At 34.4% G+C, this 17,887-nt stretch overlaps 3 protein-coding genes across 3 annotated transcripts in view; 2 read left to right on the forward strand and 1 right to left on the reverse strand.

Moving 5' to 3' along the window:
• Window positions 1–203: 203 nt before the first annotated feature.
• Window positions 204–17,887, forward strand: part of LOC136027907 (peptide methionine sulfoxide reductase-like) — a 38,085-nt gene continuing 20,401 nt past the window's right edge. The window contains exons 1-2 of the mRNA XM_065705345.1: window positions 204–315; window positions 9,611–9,707. The gene's annotated coding sequence lies outside the window, so the exon portion shown is untranslated. The remainder of the gene's footprint in view (window positions 316–9,610; window positions 9,708–17,887) is intronic.
• LOC136028456 (uncharacterized) lies at window positions 2,835–3,188 on the reverse strand. The gene has a single exon (XM_065706296.1). The coding sequence runs from the start codon at window positions 3,186–3,188 to the stop codon at window positions 2,835–2,837; it is 354 nt and encodes a 117-aa protein (XP_065562368.1).
• Window positions 12,436–12,765, forward strand: LOC136028457 (programmed cell death protein 5-like). The gene has a single exon (XM_065706298.1). It carries the CDS (start codon window positions 12,436–12,438, stop codon window positions 12,763–12,765), a length of 330 nt encoding a protein of 109 aa, XP_065562370.1.

Genomic DNA, 17,887 nt, shown 5'->3' on the forward strand with positions numbered 1-17,887 from the left:
TAAAGTTTTTTACTGTTTTAAAAAGTTAAGTTAAGAGAAATAGTCAAACTTTAGCGTAAAGAGCGGGGCGTTGAGGAGGAAAAGCACCTTTTATATACGGAGTAACTTCTGTTCGTTTTAAGTTTTAATGTCGCTCCTTACTTTCAGTTAAAAAACTTGTTTTTTATGTAATGCTTTACAAAAAGCGCATCAGTGTGAACCGAATGATTCTGCAGTCTCATATTTGTGGAAGAATTGAAGAAAACTTACATAAGCTTAATTGGATAACATATTGCTGAAATTGTGACGAGTTTTCTGACGATCCAGTTTCCCAAGGTAAAGAGTCTTAGGAAGTTATATTATGCTAGTAGCCTGGAAGAGGTTATCATTAAAAAAAAGAAATAAACTAGATTTACTCTCCCCTGAAATTTAGGAAAATATATAGGCCTACATAAAAAGGTACTTTTGATGTCTTGCAAAGGGGTTAAGGTAGGAAAGTGAAAACTTTCAGGGATGGATCTACAGACAAAACGATGTCCAGAAAAGGTAGCCTATGATCTTTTGACTATCTTCAACAAGATAGCAATGCCTAAATTTGATTGGAACCATTTGGAAAATGGAGGGCAGGATGGGGGTGTTAGTTGCCCTTTGATCTCTTTTGAAATCTTAAAAATATAGCCTAGGGTAGAATTCTAGTTAATTGACTTCTTGCTATCTTGGAAAGGGTTTAGGTTAGAAAAATGAAACTTTCAGGGATGAAGCTATAGACTAAAGTATGTCCTGGGAAGGTATTTTGAAGTAACTACCTCCACTCCTTCTCCCTCTAGAGGCCCCTGACCTTTGATGACCTTAAAAAATAGCCTATGTGTGTTATAAAAGTGAAACCTTGAAAAATAGATCTTCTGCTTAATTAAAGTACAACAAAATTGTTTTCAGCTTCATAACTTTGCTTAATTCCATTTTATAAGGTTTTAAATATATGCAAATACATTTCCTAAATTTTGAAAAAAAAACATTGATATGGCTCAAAATTCTACTCAAATAACAGGAATTGCATTTTCATAACCAAAGGCAGAGAAAAAGCAACTAGTAACTGAAAATTAAGGTAAAATGTTGTTTTGTCCAAAATTCCAATAGGTATAGACCTGTCATGTAGGTAAATTTCAGGGCCCTCTAGAGGGAGAAGGAGTAGAGGTGGGTACTTTAAAATACCTTCTTGGGACATACTTTAGCCTGTAGACCCATCCATGAAAGTTTCATTTTCCTAACCTAAACCATTTCCGAGATAGCAAGAAGTCAATTAATTAGAATTTTACCTAGCCTAGGCCTACTAGAACTTGTAGATAAAATTCTAGTTAATTGACTTCTTGCTATCTTGAATAGGGTTTAGGTTAGGAAAATGAAACTTTCAGAGATGGGTCTACAGGCTAAAGTATGTCCCAGGAAGATATTTTAAAGTACCCACCTCTACTCTTTCTCCCTCTAGAGGGCCCTGAAATTTGCCTACATGACAGGTCTATACCTATTGAAATTTTAACAAAACCAACATTTTACCTTAATTTTCAGTTACTAGTTGCTTTTTCTCTGCCTTTAGTTCTGAAAATGAAATTCCTGTTATTTGAGTTGAATTTTGAGCCATATCAATGTTTTTTTTCTTCAAAATTTAGGAAATGTATTTGCATATTTTTATTTTTCAAACTTAGCCATTATTACTCTACTTGTCAGCATGATTATAAATTATATCCAACAAAACCACTGAAAAAAATTGCTCAATTTTTCTTTGCAGAAAAAAGCAGAAAAAATTCTCCTTTTTGCATTTTTGTGTCCCTGGGCATAGAAACAAACAAATATTTAACTAAAAAAATTTCTTCCAACTATTAAATAAAATATAAGGTGGTCTTTGGTAGAGACCACTTTGACACATATGTAGAAAAAGCTTCACTCCTGGTAAAAAGAACTAAATCAGTTCTTTGTGTAGTTCATGCATAATGGAACTTGTGCAAACTGAACAGTGCTGTTTTATGCAATGGGGCTCAATCTTTTAACTATATTGAGCATATCTTCTTGAAGTACCCTGAACAGGTAAGTACTTTGATTGATCTAATCTCTTTTCTTGATGAACTTAAGGCTTGAATTCAGGACTTAAATCCTAATTTCTGGATAGCTAACCTCTCTCACCCTTGCACAAATAACTTCCAACTTGTATTAATGATGATGCAACATCTAAAGTCCTTCAACATCATCTTGTTAGCATCTGCTATAGTTAATAACTTGAACAAGAAAAGGGCAGTAACTGTTTTAGTGTCAACAAAGTGCCATGTATACAGTGCCACCACTTTCTTCATTTTCTGTCTATTGTATAGAGATACTTCCACACATGTCTTGTTCAACACAGCTTTGTCAATGCAGCCCATAAACTTGTTGTACTGAGCAACCACATTTGGTCATGTAACATGGGTGACAGTTCTATCTTTCTGCTTCCTACTGACCTGTGTCACTTTTCTTCCTTTATGAATCATTGAAAGAAGGTGTATGCATTGTTTATGCCTCCATCATACACAATGGATTCTATACAACCTCACAGCATAGTCCAAATCACTTTGTCCCACCTCTTTCTCAGCTTTTAGTTTGAGTAGACCTTTATGGTTTGCACAAACTGTACCACAGCAGTAGATCTTGTTGTTCTTCAGTTTTTTCATGAAGTTACTGAACTGAAGAAATTGTCAAAATAAATGTGATAACTTTTGCCTTCTAATCCTTTCCTAAGATCTATAATTACTTGTTCTCCAAATCCACACTTTGTAGTGTCAGCTAACTTATCAGTGTAGACCTGAGAATTGCAAAAAAAGGTGCATTTATGCTCTGACCCAGATGTTGTAGCCTTGTTTTATGGGCTTCATATGTATATACTGTTTGAAAACAATCCATTCTTTGAATTTTACTATGCTTTTGTTGACAGCCTGCTCTTTGGTAGACTTGTAAGTCCTTAGAAAGCTTGAGCATAGTTTGCCATTCAGAGGTTTGATCTTGTAGAGCTTGTCATAGTTGTTACCTCCTTTCTGTTGTAAAATCAAATTGTCATTGACATGAATATTAACAAGAAGCCAGATGAAACAGCTTATATTTATCATCCCAGAGATGTAATTATCTCTGAGTTCATTGTAATTTGACCAGAAATCTTGATAAGATGGTGCTATCTTGACACCCATTTAAGAATGTTAATTGATAAAAAATTTCGTTTCATTTCAAGTAGTTGGGGTTATTAAATCATATATTTCTCAGTAGCATACAAGTTTGTTTGAAATATGATGTGATCAATCAGATCAAGATCAAACAGCTCAAGGAAAAAATCAATAAGATTATGTAAAGCTTCTATTCCAATGGGCCCTTTGGACTTGGTGAAGGGTTTGACATCTTTGACTTAAAATTTCTTGTTCAACTTCTTCACTGACTCCAAGGGGAAGGGGAAGGAAACTGGAAGGTCTGGCAGCCAATCATCAGCATCATTCTCTGATGACATTTCAAGTTCAGATTCTGGATCTGAAGGTATGTCATCAAATAAGTCTGAAATATCCTTTGTCCACAAAGGACAGTGTGCTATAATGATTTAGCTGAAAACAAGCAAATTTAATTTGAGATTTTATATGCTGGACCTGGTTTTGTAGAAATTGCTTGAGTTTCATTTTTTTGTTGAGCTGCAGAAGTGGTCTCAAACCAATCCAGAAAAAAGAAACAATTTTTAGCATATGTTGCAAAATGGTCATTGGGGATATTTAATATCTCCTTATTGTGCTTCATATCTGAAACTGTGATGCTACTAACATTTACTCTACTATACAAAGAACAAATTGGCAAAAGAATAAAATTGAAGATGCTACACTTACCAAGTATTTTGAAATTTCTTACTTTTTCTTAAAAAACAAGCATGTGGTCCCATCAAAATACTGAGCTATGCCTCACTGGGTGTAAATTAGGCTGCCCATAAAATTTTGCCCATCAGTTAGCATTGCTAGGCATATGCTAGACCATTGCTTTCATATTTTAACCACCTGCAGTTCATGGAAAAAAATATGAAAAGGTGGTTTCACTGAGGAACTACTTTGTTGGAAAGGGTTAAAGAATTGGGACATAATTCAAACTTTAGTGTAAAGAGCAAGGAGGCAACCCCTTTCATATACATAGTAATTTCTGTTTGTTGTATATATGCTTCCCAATAATTAACAATATGTGTAAACAATGGGCAATCCCAACCAGATCCAGTGTCATTGGGGGGAGTTGAGGGGGAACTGGAAATTTTGGAAAATGCTTTGAGTGGAGAGATCAGGATGAAACTTGGTGGGAAGAATAAGTACAATTCCTAGATACATGATTGAAATAACCAATTCAGATCCGCTCTCTTTGGGGGAGTTGGGGGGGGGGGGACCTAATTTGGTGATTTGGAAAAATTAGAAAAAATGAGGTATTTTCAACTTGCAAATGGGTGATTGCATCCTAATGAAATCTGATTTTTGGAAAGAGCTGATGTCTCAGAGCTCTTATTTTAAATCCTGACTGGATCTGGTGATATTGCGGGAGTTGGAGGAAGAAACCAGAAATCATGGAAAACACAGAGTGGAGAGATTGTGATGATACTTTGTGGGAAGAATAAGCACAGTCCTAGATACATGCTTGAAATAACCAGACTGGATTGGCTCTCTTTGGGGAATTTGGGGGGAGGGGAGGGGTTAATTTGGAAAAATTAGAAAAAATGTCTAAATTTTAACTTATGAACAGAAAATCAGATCTTAATAAAATTTGGTATCTAGAAGGGTCTTGTGCTTCAGAGCTCTGGTGACATTGAACACGCTTAGAGTAGAGAAATCGGGATGAAACTTGGTGGGTAGAACAAGCAAATGTCACAGATACATGATTGACGTAGCTGTACTGGATCCACTTTCTTTGGGGGAGTTAGGGGGTGGGGTTCAGTGCTTTGGCGAGTTTGGTGCTTCTGGATGTGCTAGGACAATGGAAATTGATTGGCATGTCCGGGAGCTTCACAAATGGACTTAATAAAGTCGTTTTCCCTGATTAGACCATTTGGGGGGGGGGCTGAAGGGAGAGGAAAAAGTAGAAAAAAATGAGGTATTTATAACTTACAAGTGGGTGATTGGATCTTAATGAATTTATTTTGAAGGACCTTGTGACTGAGAACTCTTATTTTAAATCCCGACCGGCATTAAGCCTTTGATTTTCCTTTTAAATCAATCTATTGATTCCTAGAATTTTGCTAGAGCTCATACCATATGAGCTCTTGGCTCGTCCGGCCTCGTCACAGGTGCCATATGAGCTCTTAGCTCTTGTTGAATTGTCAAAAGTGATGGGATGGCAACTAACCCCCCACCCTCCTTCCACAGCCACAGTTTCCTCAAACACATCTAATCAAAATTTTGAGATAGCTATTTTGTTCAAAGTTGTTGACAGGTCTGGAGATTATGTCTGAGGATGATAACCCCCCTACAGCCTTCAGGGCAAGGGTTTTAAGACATGCCCTGGGGGTATGTACAGTATATATAGAAAGGGTGATTGTTTAAAGTTTGGAGGTGGATCATTGGATTGGTAATCAAAAGTTCTAGTGTCGTTTTTAAGATTCAGATTGGGTGGAGGGTGAATACCCCCCACACCTCATTTTCCCAAAATGTATCTGATAGAAATTTTAAGATGGCTTTTTGTTCTCTTAACTTCGAAAAGAGCTCATTCGATTTGTAATTGAAAGGTCTAGTGCCCTTTTTAATAGTCGAAAGTGATTGGAGGGCAACTCACCCCCTCCCACGCCCACCATTTCCCCAAACCTATCCAATCCAATTTTTTAGATATCCATTTTGTTCTAGGTAGTTGAAAGGTCTAGAAATTGTGTCTTTGAGAATGTCGAGCCCCCATAGCCCTCAGGGCAAGGATTTAAGTTTTAGTGCTCTTTAAGATTCAGAGTGATCGGAGGATGAATACCCCTCCTCCCATACCTTGCTTTATCCTAAAATGTGTGTGATTTTAATTTTGAAATGGCCATTTGTTGCCGTAGAAACTTTGAAAAGGGCTCAATCGATTGTAAATTGAAAGGGCTAGTGCCCTTTTAATAGTCAAAAGTGATTGGAGGGCAACTAACCCCACTTCCACGCCCACCATTTCTCCAAATACATCAAATACAAGTTTTGAGATAGCCATATTGTTCAACGTAATTGAATGATCCCAAAACTATGTCTTTGAAAATGGCACAGCCCCCTCACCCCACTGCCCTCAGGGCAAGAGCTTTAAGTTATGGCCTGGGGGTATATAAAGTATACATAGATTAGGTGATCGGATAAACTTTGGAGGGGGCTCATTGGATTCGTAATTAAAAGTTCTAGTGGCCTTTTTAAGACTTAGTGATTGGATACCCCCCCCGCCCCATCACACCTCGTGTTTTCTGAAATGCATTTGATAGACATTTTGAGATTGGTATTTGTTGTCGTAGAAACTTCGAAAACTGTTCATTCGATTGGAAATTGAAAAGGTCAGTGCTCTTTTTAATAGTCAAAAGTAATTAGAGGGCAACCAACCACCCTCTCTAGGCCATCATTTCCCCAAACACATCCTATCAAAGCTTTGATATATTTATTTTGTTCAACGTAATTGAAAGGACTGGAAATTATGTCTTTGAGGATGAAAAGCCCCCTCTCCCCACAGCATTCAGGACAAGGTCAGTTATGCCCTAGGGGCATATAAGGTATATATAGAAAGGGTGATTGTATAAACTTCGGAGGGGGGGGGGGCTCGTTGGATTAGTAATAAGAAGTTCTAGTGCCCTTTTAAGATTCAGAACGATCCGAGGTTGGATAACCCCCACCCCTCTAAACCTTGTATTTTCCTGTAATGTATCTGATAGAAAATTTGAGATGGCCATTTTGTTGTAGAAATTTCGAAAAAGACTCATTCGATTGGAAAATGAAAGTGCTAGTGCCTTTCTTAGAAGTCAAATATGATTGAAGGGCAACAAGCCCCCCATGCCCATCAATTCCTAAAAACGTCTAATCAAAATTTTGGAATAGCTATTTTGTTCAGTGTAGTTTAAAGGTGTGGAAATTATGTCTTGACAACCACCATACCTTTTCAAGACCAGAACCTAATTTGCACTTTAGTGAGAAAAAATGGCTGTGGATTGTCAGTTTAGTTTGCTTATATTAATAAATATTCCTTTAAGTTTTAATAATTTTAAATTTATTTAAGTAAAAAAATCAAAACATTTTAAGCGTATTTTATTTATTTAAATTATACAATAAATGACCGAGTCAAACTAAAAAAGAGTAAAACTTAACTTGAGTAGAGCTGACAACCCCCCTGCCTTCTCAAGTCCAGAAGATAATTTGCACTTCACTGAAAGCAAAATATATTTAAATATTTTCACTTTGTTCTTGCTTGTTTAAAATATGAAGGGAGAAGTCCTCCCCCTTGCATTCCAATTGCAGCGCGAGTGCCTGTTTCCCTTTTTAAGAGTAACAAGCGATTGGAGGGCAAGTAGCCCTTCTCTCAAACCACTAATTCATTTTCCAAACGCATCCAGTCGAAATTTTGAGACAGCCATTTTGTTCAGCATAGTTGAACGGTCCAGCAACTGTTTCTTTAGGGATTATAGGCATATCACCCCCCCCAATTATGCAATTGGCCCATTATGCTTGAAAACTAAATATTTCTTTAAAAACAAATCAAAACGTATTGTGTTAAATGGTTGCCAATAACACACATCAGTAATATATCAAGAACGACTGGGGCATCAAGTTGGCACTTTTGGGGATACTACTATTACTACTTCTGCTCTTACAATTTAAACAAATTAAAAGATTATAAGTGTATCCAGGTTGTCAAAGAGCATAGATATATTTTTTGGGGAATGATATTAAGTTTTTTCAGGTCAACTTCAGAAGCTATAAAATTAAATTAAAAAATACTGTTTGTTTCAGGATTAGATTTTTTTTAAACATACAAATAGCAACCCATACTACGGATTCTTATAGACGAAAACTAAAAAGATATACAGTAATTTTTTTCCATGAAAAAGACTATGTCATTAAAAAACGAAAAGAAGTTAATTTAAAAACTTTTTCAATAAGACAAGTTTTTCAAAGAAAAGTAAAGATAATTAAGCCAAGAATGAGCAAAAATAAAGTCAAATAAAGTTCCAAGCATAAAACTACCACAAATCACTATCAATAAATAAATAAAAGTAAAAACGAACAGTAATTACAATAAATGGTGAAGTCAAACTCAAAACGAGAACAAATTAACATGAATTGGGCTGATAAAACATATGCCTACTCAAGACCAGAACACAATTTGCGCTTTATTTAAAACAAAGTACACTTGAAATGTCTTCACCTATCTTACTTTCATAAATAGAAATTAACAAAACCTTTACGAATAAATGTCAGTATATGTCAGTTTAACTGACAATCCAGCGTTTTTTTTGTTCTTTTTTAAATTTATTTTTAGTAAAGCACAAATTGTTTTCTGGTCTTGAGAAGGTATAGTGGTTATCAGCCCTACTTATGTTGGTTTTTCGTTTTGAGTTCGACTCTGCTTATTGTAATTTCAGTTCTGTTTTACTTTTATTTATTTATTGATAGTGATTTGTGGTAGTTTTACGCTTGGAACATTGCTTGACTTTATTTTTGCTCATTCTTGGCTTAATGGAGCTCCTTATTTTTCTTTAAAAAAATTTTCTTGTGGAAAAAGTTTTTTTAAATTAATAAAAGTAAAGAGTAACATTGAAATCCAAAATGAGGGAATTCTCTGCTGGGGAAGATGCCAGTCCACATCTATCTATATTATTTCAGTGATTGAATCATCACATGTATTTGTTAATAGGTATTTATTATTGACCTGATCCATAGCATCGCATTATTGTAAAACAATGAGTTGAAATAGCAGTTTGATAAATTATCTATTATCTAAGTCTATAATCTGATTATCTATAATATTATCTATAATATAATTATCTATATATTATCTAAAATAGTAATTTTAAAATAGTGACTTAAAAATGGGAACGAAATTTGAAGTTTTTTTTTTTGCATGAAAATCTGATGATTAGAAACTGTCTGTATGTTATAAAGTAAGAATTTCATGTTATATTGTTTTCTTTTAGTTTTATATATAGACTAAGTCTTTTTCCATCCCTTTATGCAGATGGAGTGTAACTATCATGGTAGATATCATTATATTTGGAAAGAATGCTGATTGGGAAATCAAATGGGGTTATTCCTTGTTATTTTAGTGCTTCCTTCAGAAGAGGGTGTAGACAAAATGATGCCATAATATTAGCCATTTACTTGGCTAATTTAATATTATTAGCCATAATATTAGCCATTTACTTGGCTAATTTAATATTGGCTAATTTTGGCTATTTTAATATTAGCCATTTACCGCTGCATTTGTTTTGGGTGAAAAGACTACTCTTTTCCATTCAATTCAATTGGCAAGACTGACTGGATAAAAAACCATCTTTATTCACAGTAGGAGCCTGGTGGCTCTAACTGTTACTTTTGTGTAACCTAAATTTCTACAGATTGGTCCAAATAGGTTGTTGATGTTGACAGGGAATCATCCTTGTTTATTTTCTTAGGTTGACTTGGTTATTGCTGTGTATTTTACTGTTTCCTGTTGCTTGCTTGGTTTTCTGTTGTTGGCTGAGCAGAAGAAAAAAAAACCCCACAACTTAGGTATGTTGTTTAAAATAATTATAAGAAATACTATAAAACGATTTGGATCATTTTGATAGAGGAAGAACCCCCCCCCCTAGAAGGAAATAATTCACAATTGACACAGTAATAAACATTTTTTGCATGGGTGGCTGTGCTGCCAAAAGCAAATTTGGCTCTTTTAGTGCTTGTGATATTATCTTAAGTAATTTCTGAAACCACACACAATTTTGTTTTGTCATTAATCATGACAAAACAAAATCGCAAAGAAAAGAAGAACGAAGACAATAAACAGCCAGTGAAAAAAAAAAAAAAATCAAAATTATGCAAATATTTCGGTCAAGATTTCCGCTTTACCGTCCTCAATGCAGAACAAGCCGATAAATATATATATATATATATATACATATATATATATACATATAAACAAAACCTTAAATTAAAACCTAACCTAACAGTTACCCTTTCACCGTTACTGAGAAAGGGTCATCATACTTCAGTTTTGTGTTTTGTCTAAAGTTTTTTTTTTAATTTTTATCAGTTTATTCTGCACTGAGGACGGTCAAGCGGAGGTCTTGAGTGAAATATTTGCATAATTTTCAATTTTTTCACTGGCAGTTTATTGCCCTCGTTCTTAATTTCTTTGTGATTTTGTGTTTTGTGATATTATCTTATCTAAAAAAATTAAATATATTTTTTGGGAACATTGTCATTCAACAGATCCAACAAATACAAGATATGAATTGAAAAAAAAAAGTTCAGTTCACTGGAGGGGAGAGGTGTATTTCCTCTTTATTTTTAGTAAGTTAAAGTATAGCTATTTGATTGCCTTCAACGCTAGATGGAATTCATATTTTCAAGTCCCGAGGATGTCTATTTCTCCCACCTGTATAACCTCTGAAGTCCTTTAAAAAAAAACCAACAAATTATTGATACTTTTGTGCAGAGACAAGCTGGATCTAATTTATTACTATTGAAAAAAATTAAGGTATTTATTTTATTTCATTGACTACCTGAAGAATAAAAGTTCTTAGGCATTTTTTTAATGCTTTCTGTTTTAAGAGAATTGAAATAAGAGTAAAAAATTGAAATCAAAAGAAATAAGAAGTTAAAAAAGAGTTAAATTGAAATACGAGTTAAAAAAAAAATAAGAAGAGTTATAAATAACATTGAAATAAGAGTTAAAAAAATACTCCCAGGTCTACCATTATTGTGCTTGTCATTGATGCAAGATTGGGCTGTTTCTTGGCAATTGAACTTGGCCCATAAATGTCCTTGTATATAAAACAATGTTTTTTGAGGGGTTCTAATTTATTACACCTCCAAACGAGGAAAACAGAACAGTGTAACACATTCACCCTAACCCAGCCAAAGAAGGGAAGTTAAATAGTGCAAACATTTTATTTTGTCAATTACAGAATTTCCAGCCCATCTAGTATATGGGTTTGTACAAAAGTAACGAAGGCTCAGCTCAACCAATAGGAAGGATATCTCTTCTAGTATTTCTAGTATCTCTCCTAGAGAGACTGAGGGGGATTTTTGATTTTTTTTCTAGAAAAAAAGGGAGGAGATGAAAAAACAAAAATTTAAATATTAGGGGAAGGGGTGGCTTTGGGGCATGGATGGGTCTTTTGAGCTTATTTTCATGGAGAAGATTCACCCCCTCCCTCACAAAAACACTCTTTTTAGAGGTATGCATTTTTGTTAGGATACGGCATTAAAGGTAAAAGGTAAAGGTTACGGCATTAGAATTTACAGTCCCTACCGGCGGTGCTGATCTCCATTTCTTGGCCCTTTAGCCAGGAAGTGCAATGGGGGGTTGGGGGCCAACCATCCTGTGCTTTCTATAAGATAAGGTGTATTGTGTCCTGCTGGCGCCATTCTATAAGAACATAGATAAAATAGACCTTAAGTTATTTTTATCAAGAAATAAAGGAAGCTAGGAATGGTTTAAGTTGAATTTTAATTTAAAATAAATTCATTTTTGCAACTTTAAATTTTTTTGGGTTTTTGTTATTTTATTTTTACATATAGTATTTATTCATGGTAAAACAAGAAGCATTTGAATTTTGACTGTATTGAATTTTTTTTTTTTTGCGTTTTGTGATGGTTGTTCTCCAAAGTTTTCTTATTGAATACTTTTTGAAGTAAGAGAGATAGACCAATGATTTTTTTAGTCCTAACTCTGTTCCTAGTGGTACAATTTGAATGAGGTAAAGCGAAATGTATGCATATTAAGAAAACCAACATCCTTGAAAGTTTAAGGAAGGCTCTATTATCTTTTGGTTCACTTAATGGGCATCCCAGTTCTTCTGTCAAATTCTTTTGAGAAATTTGTTTGGGTCTTCACATTTCAATTCACTTTTTGATTTTAAAGACAGAATATATTGTTTTGAAATGTAAATTTATGTTTCTCATCCTTTTATATCTTATGAACACTAAGCATTGTAGTTTACTGGTGTCCTTTAAGTGCCTGAATCTTTTATCAACAAGATATGGCTCAGTGACCTGTATATCTCTCTCCAGAATCAATAACACTCAATTATATTAACATAAATTTTTTAGTTTACTTCCAAGAATTTTCTCGCAGATTAGGGATGCGAACTTCTTTCTTGCACTCTGATATACTTTGCATTTGGGCTTTTTGCTAAAATATTCATTATTTTATTATTAGAACCAAAATATTAGACTTATCTATGTTCTGATAGTATGTGTGTATCCAACAGGTCACAATCCAGTCAATTCAGCTATGGAAGAAGAAACTAATAAGCAAAAAGCATTAGAAGAACGCAAAGCACGTGAATTAGAAACCAAACATTCAATCCTATCTCAAGTATTGGATCAAGAGGCTCGTGCTCGTCTTAACACAATTTCAGTTGCTAAGCCTGAGAAGGCATCTCAAATTGAAAATATGTTAATACAAATGGCTCAAACAGGGAGAATCCGAGGTCGTCTTAATGATAAAGAACTTCTTGGATTGTTAGAACAAGTTGGTGCAATGCAACAGTCCAAACCTAGTGTGACGGTGAAATTTGATAGGAGAAGGGCCATGTTGGATGATAGTGATGATGATTATTAGTGAAAAAGATTGTTTTTTGCCCTGCCTCCTTTTTAATTTTAGTGACTCTTTCCTTGTTTTTGAATTGGCTTCCGATTTACTTCATTTTATACATAGAGCTTAGTTTGTGCTCCAAGTTTAACTCTCATCCACTTCTTATTAACTCTATTCAGCTCCTACGAGAGCTTCAACGTCATATACACCAATATCGGCTGGAATAGCCCACTAGAATTATTTCAAGAGTTGCAAGCAACAGTGTTAGTAAATGATAACTTGCAATGCCAAAAACAGAAAAATGATGGCAGGATTGAATAGTGATAAATAATTATCTCTAAGTTTGGCTTCTTGATTGCCCATAGATTCAAAAATTAGCATTATGTAGATAAAGTTTGAATATTGAGATTAGAAAATGTTCCAAGCTAGCTTCAATCAGGAGTTTGCAGTATTGGGGCTATAAAATAGATTATAGTGCCAAAAATAGTAAGAAATAAATAAAAAATTAGGGTTATTTTTATAGTTTTTCTTTTTTATATGAATCAATGTTGAAATTTTTTATAATTTGTCTCTTTCACTTAAAAAACTGACACTTAACAAAATTTGAGATTTGCGCTCATTACAAAGGACATATTTTGAGTGGTAGTAAAATTTAATCTAAAACAAAATTAAACAACTGTAGTTTTTCTCGTTCGTTCAATCAAAAGCTAAAAATGTAAAAAAATTAAGATGTTGACTCATCAAAGGGCATATTTTGGTTAAAAGGTGGTTTTAAACAGGATAGCTAAAAAAAACTTTAATTTGCGATATTTGGAATAAATATAATTTTTTCCTTGTCAAGGATGACCAGGTAAGCTGATCATTTGAATTAAAGTTGAAAATTCTTTATTTTGGATAGTTCTTTTTGATAATTAGACAAAAGGCTAGTCCATGAAAAGTTTGCACAATCAAGTGTTAAAAAAAAGTTGCGCATGCAAATAATTAATTGCTGTGCCAAGACCAAACAAAAAACCCCAAAAAAGTCAGATATTAATATATTATCTGTGCTTAAACTAAAGGGATATATTTATTATTTTTGTGTTCAACATTCTTATGTATGTTGAATATTCATGTTTTGGTTTTTCCATTCTGTTTCTCCTTCACTGTCCCTTTGTTCATTTTTCAATATATGCTGATTGCTTAACAAATTCTGTGTCTGTAAATGACTTACTCTATCGGGTCCCAAATCGAAAGCCTTTCAGAATAACTTCCCCTTCTCAAATAGCTTTCTACATCTGTAAGTTCTATGTTAATTTCAGGTTTCTGGAATAGTTAAGTCTAATCGAGAGTTAGGTCTGGAAATGCCCATTGCAATTCTTCAACCATAATCCAAATAGAATTTTAAGTCGAAATTTTTCCAAATGATAAACGTTTTCAATGCTTATTTACAATACGTAATTTTTGTTGCAAAAATTCTTCTTGGTTTTTTAGAGTAAAAATGTTAGATTCATACCTTCTACTACATATGGATGAAAGCTTAAAGGGATAGATTCAGCCTTTACTTCCAGTATTTAAAGAATTGAGTTGAATAGGAAGTGAAGTTGAGTGAGTGAGATGGGGTCATAAGAAAGAATTTAAAAGAAATGGGAACTTCAAGGGAGGAAATAAAGAGTGGACGTTTAATAGACTTGAATGATAAAGTAGCCTACATACCCTCTGGTTGCCTAATTGGTTCATACTCAGTGAGTATGTACATCTAGTATGAATTTACAAAATGAAAATACTCAGCTCAAAGTAAGTGTTGGCCAAGATAAATTTCTGTTCAAAAGCTGGGATTAAATACCCACCTGTTAAATAAATACTGCTATTTTTTCACAGAGATGATTCAGTGTGTCAAAAAAAGTGCAATGGACTGGAAATGGGTCATTAGAAAGGGTTGAAAAGAAGTTGGTACTTCATGCAAGGGACTAAAAAGTTAAAGTATGAGTAGGATGGGGCGAAATAGTACACTGCATATCTGTGGCTGCCTAACAAGTTTCATAATCAGTGAGACTAAATTGGACTAAACCTCTAGCATTTATTTCAAGCAATGAGCTATTCACCATTTTTGAGCCAAACTCTTCAAATTCAGTAAGAACATAATTTTATTATGCTAGATAATATGAAATAAGGACAGACTGATTTAAAATCAGGCAAATGTTCTGTGTATTCACAGGCAGTGCACTATAATCCTTGCGATGCCCCTTTTAAAAACGATGTTGGCACAACGTATTATTTATTTTTCTTTGTTTTTTTTAGACCAAGGCACTTGGTATAGAATGAGTTGTAGAAACTTCGAGAAGGGCTCATTCAATAGGATTCGAAATTAAAGGGACTATTTCCCTTTTTAATAGTCGAAAAGTGATTGGAGGGCAACCAATCCCCCTCCCATATCCATTCTTCCCCCAAACACATTAAGTCAAAATCTTGATACAACCATTGTGTTCAGCATAGTTAAAAGTTTCAGAAAATATGTCTTTGAGGATGAAAACCCCCCACAGCCTTCAAGGCAACGCTTTTAAGTTATATCATGTTGGCATATAATTTTTTTTATGGGAAGGGGGGTTGTGTGAGCTTCAAAGGGGGCCTATTGGATTGGTAATCAGAAGTTCTAGTGCCTTTTTTTTTTATAAATCAAAGTGATCGTAGGGTTGAAACTAATCACAAGGGGCAAGGTTTGTAAGCTATGCTATTTGTTCATTGTTTACATATAGTATATGTTATTGAAAAAAAGGTATGCATGTCAACTTCTGCTATCTCAAAATATAAAGGGCATTAATATGAGTCTTTCAGAGAATGTTGAGTGGGGTGTTGAACTAAATCAAAACTTCCCAGTTCCCATGTCCTTTTTAATAGTCAAAAGCGATTGGAGGACAACCAGCCCCACGACCATCACTTTTCAAAACAAGCATCCAATCAAGAATTTCACACATCTATTTACTTCAGCATTGTCGAAAGGTCCATTTATCATTCCTTTGGGGATGTCAATCCCCCCACCTTCCCATAACCCTCAGGGCAAGGGCATCAATTAGGCAATTTGCCTATTATTTACATATAGTATATGTTATTAAGAAAGGTATGTTTGTTTGACCTTATCTTTCCCAAAAAACAAGGGACATTCAGGAAAGCCTTTAAGATAATGTTGAGGGGAGTGATAAAGTAAAGCAAAACACGTTATGTGTATATAGGTTGTTCAAAGGGTGTCACTCAGGAATGACTGAGTATATTAATTTGGAATTTTCAGGAAATGATAAGGAAGACGATCAGTTGACGAAAAACGCAATATTTATATGCTACTACTCTTACAACTAGTGCTGCTTCTACTGCAACCACAAGTACTATTACCACTACTACACTACTATCACTTAAATACTACTTCTGTAGCGAGTACTACTAAGGTTGAGGATAATACATATATATATATATATATATATATATATATATATATATATATATATATATATATATATATATATATATATATATATATATATATATATATATATATATATATATATATATAACTATTGCCCATCATAAATGTAAGAGACAACACTGATGGAGTAATAAAGAAAGAAAAGGGAAAGAAACAAATAAATTCTGACAATTACAAACATTACAAAACCGAAGAACTGACAAAAAAAGTAATAATAATATACCAACAAGGGCAGTTATATGTAAGAACAAAGGCATGCTCAACTAAAGACAATTTCAGAGTTGCTTTCACCAATAATTTGCCTCCGATATCATAAATTTCTGTCATGCACCACGGACACTGGACTAGGAACTCCGGACCGCAAGGATAGGGAGCTGTTGTTAGTCCAGAAAGGCAACCGTAGCTAATATTTCGCATACTTGTAGAAACACTTCCGTATATCCTTAATATCCGAATCAATAAGAAGAGACTAAAATGGTGCAAGGGCAGGTAGATGCAGAATAGCAAATGCATTTTAAACGGTAACTAAGATATGGCGGTTAAATTTATTTTAACGCAACCAGTAATCATAATCATTCCTAGATTTCCTGATAAAAGAATCTTTCAGAAGTTGACGCGTGGCGCGAAGATTTGACCCAATCGGTACACCAAGATACGTCAGTGTGTCTTGTGCTTTAATAACATGTTCACCTAACTGAACATTTCGATCTGAACGGTGATTGAACACCAGAAGCTCAGTCTTACTCTCATTACATCGCAGACCAACACGTTTATACTTTCTATCGAGAATTTGAAAATTTTCGTCAATTCCAAAGGCTGTTCTACTTATATCGAGGATGTCATCCATATAGTTAGCTAGCGAAACATCAATACCTTTAAATATGCATGTGGCTAGAACGTTCTGTTGTGGCACAATGGCAGTATTATTAAACAGGGGTGGAGAAGTAACAGCGCCTTGTCTATTACCCCTTTTTACTGGAATTGAAGAGTAAGTTCCACCGTACCAGGTGAGATTGTGACCTTAACTTTGACATTTAGCTTTTTGTACATATCATGTATCGATTTCATGACAGAGATGTTAACTACACGCTTATGGGATATGCGAATGTACACCCGTGCCGAAAGCTCTAAATGCGTTCAACCCAGGAAAATATAATACCTCATTATTTTCATGAGCAAGAAGAAGTAAATTCGCAATAAAATAGTGAGCATGGTCTACACCTTTTTTGAAGCCGAATCGGTTATTTGGTGTAAAACACGTATCAGATATCTCTTCAGTAATTAGTAACTCGAAAACTTTGCACAAAACCGGTGACACCGTAATTGGCCTAAAAGAAGAACGTTGGTTGGAGGGCTTTTCCCTTTTTAATACCAGGGTTATTAATCCAGTACTGGACAAATCAGGAACCATACCACAATGGAATATCATCTGAAAGAGTAAGGTCAGATGCTGAATCAGGAGAGGGGACCCACATCTTAGATGCTTTCACAGAGGCCATCAACACCACGAGAACTTTTCTTTTGTAGCTTAGAAATGCACTCAGCAACCGCAGATCGAGTAATAATAAAACCGATCTCATGAATTGATTGACCTAAGCAGGTCAAGTCAATCATTTCACATTGATTTGACAAAGATGGAACAGGATTGAAAAACTGAATTTTAAAGTAACTATACCACTGTTCACTGGTAATTTT

This window comes from Artemia franciscana, chromosome 6 (assembly GCF_032884065.1).
Source record: "Artemia franciscana chromosome 6, ASM3288406v1, whole genome shotgun sequence".
Taxonomy (NCBI): Eukaryota; Metazoa; Arthropoda; class Branchiopoda; order Anostraca; family Artemiidae; genus Artemia; species Artemia franciscana.

What these genes read in the sequence shown, in the direction of transcription:
- LOC136028456 (XM_065706296.1), bottom strand. Translation starts at nt 3,188, where the DNA reads ATGGGTGTCAAGATAGCACCATCTTATCAAGATTTCTGGTCAAATTAC.
- LOC136028457 (XM_065706298.1), top strand. Translation starts at nt 12,436, where the DNA reads ATGGAAGAAGAAACTAATAAGCAAAAAGCATTAGAAGAACGCAAAGCA.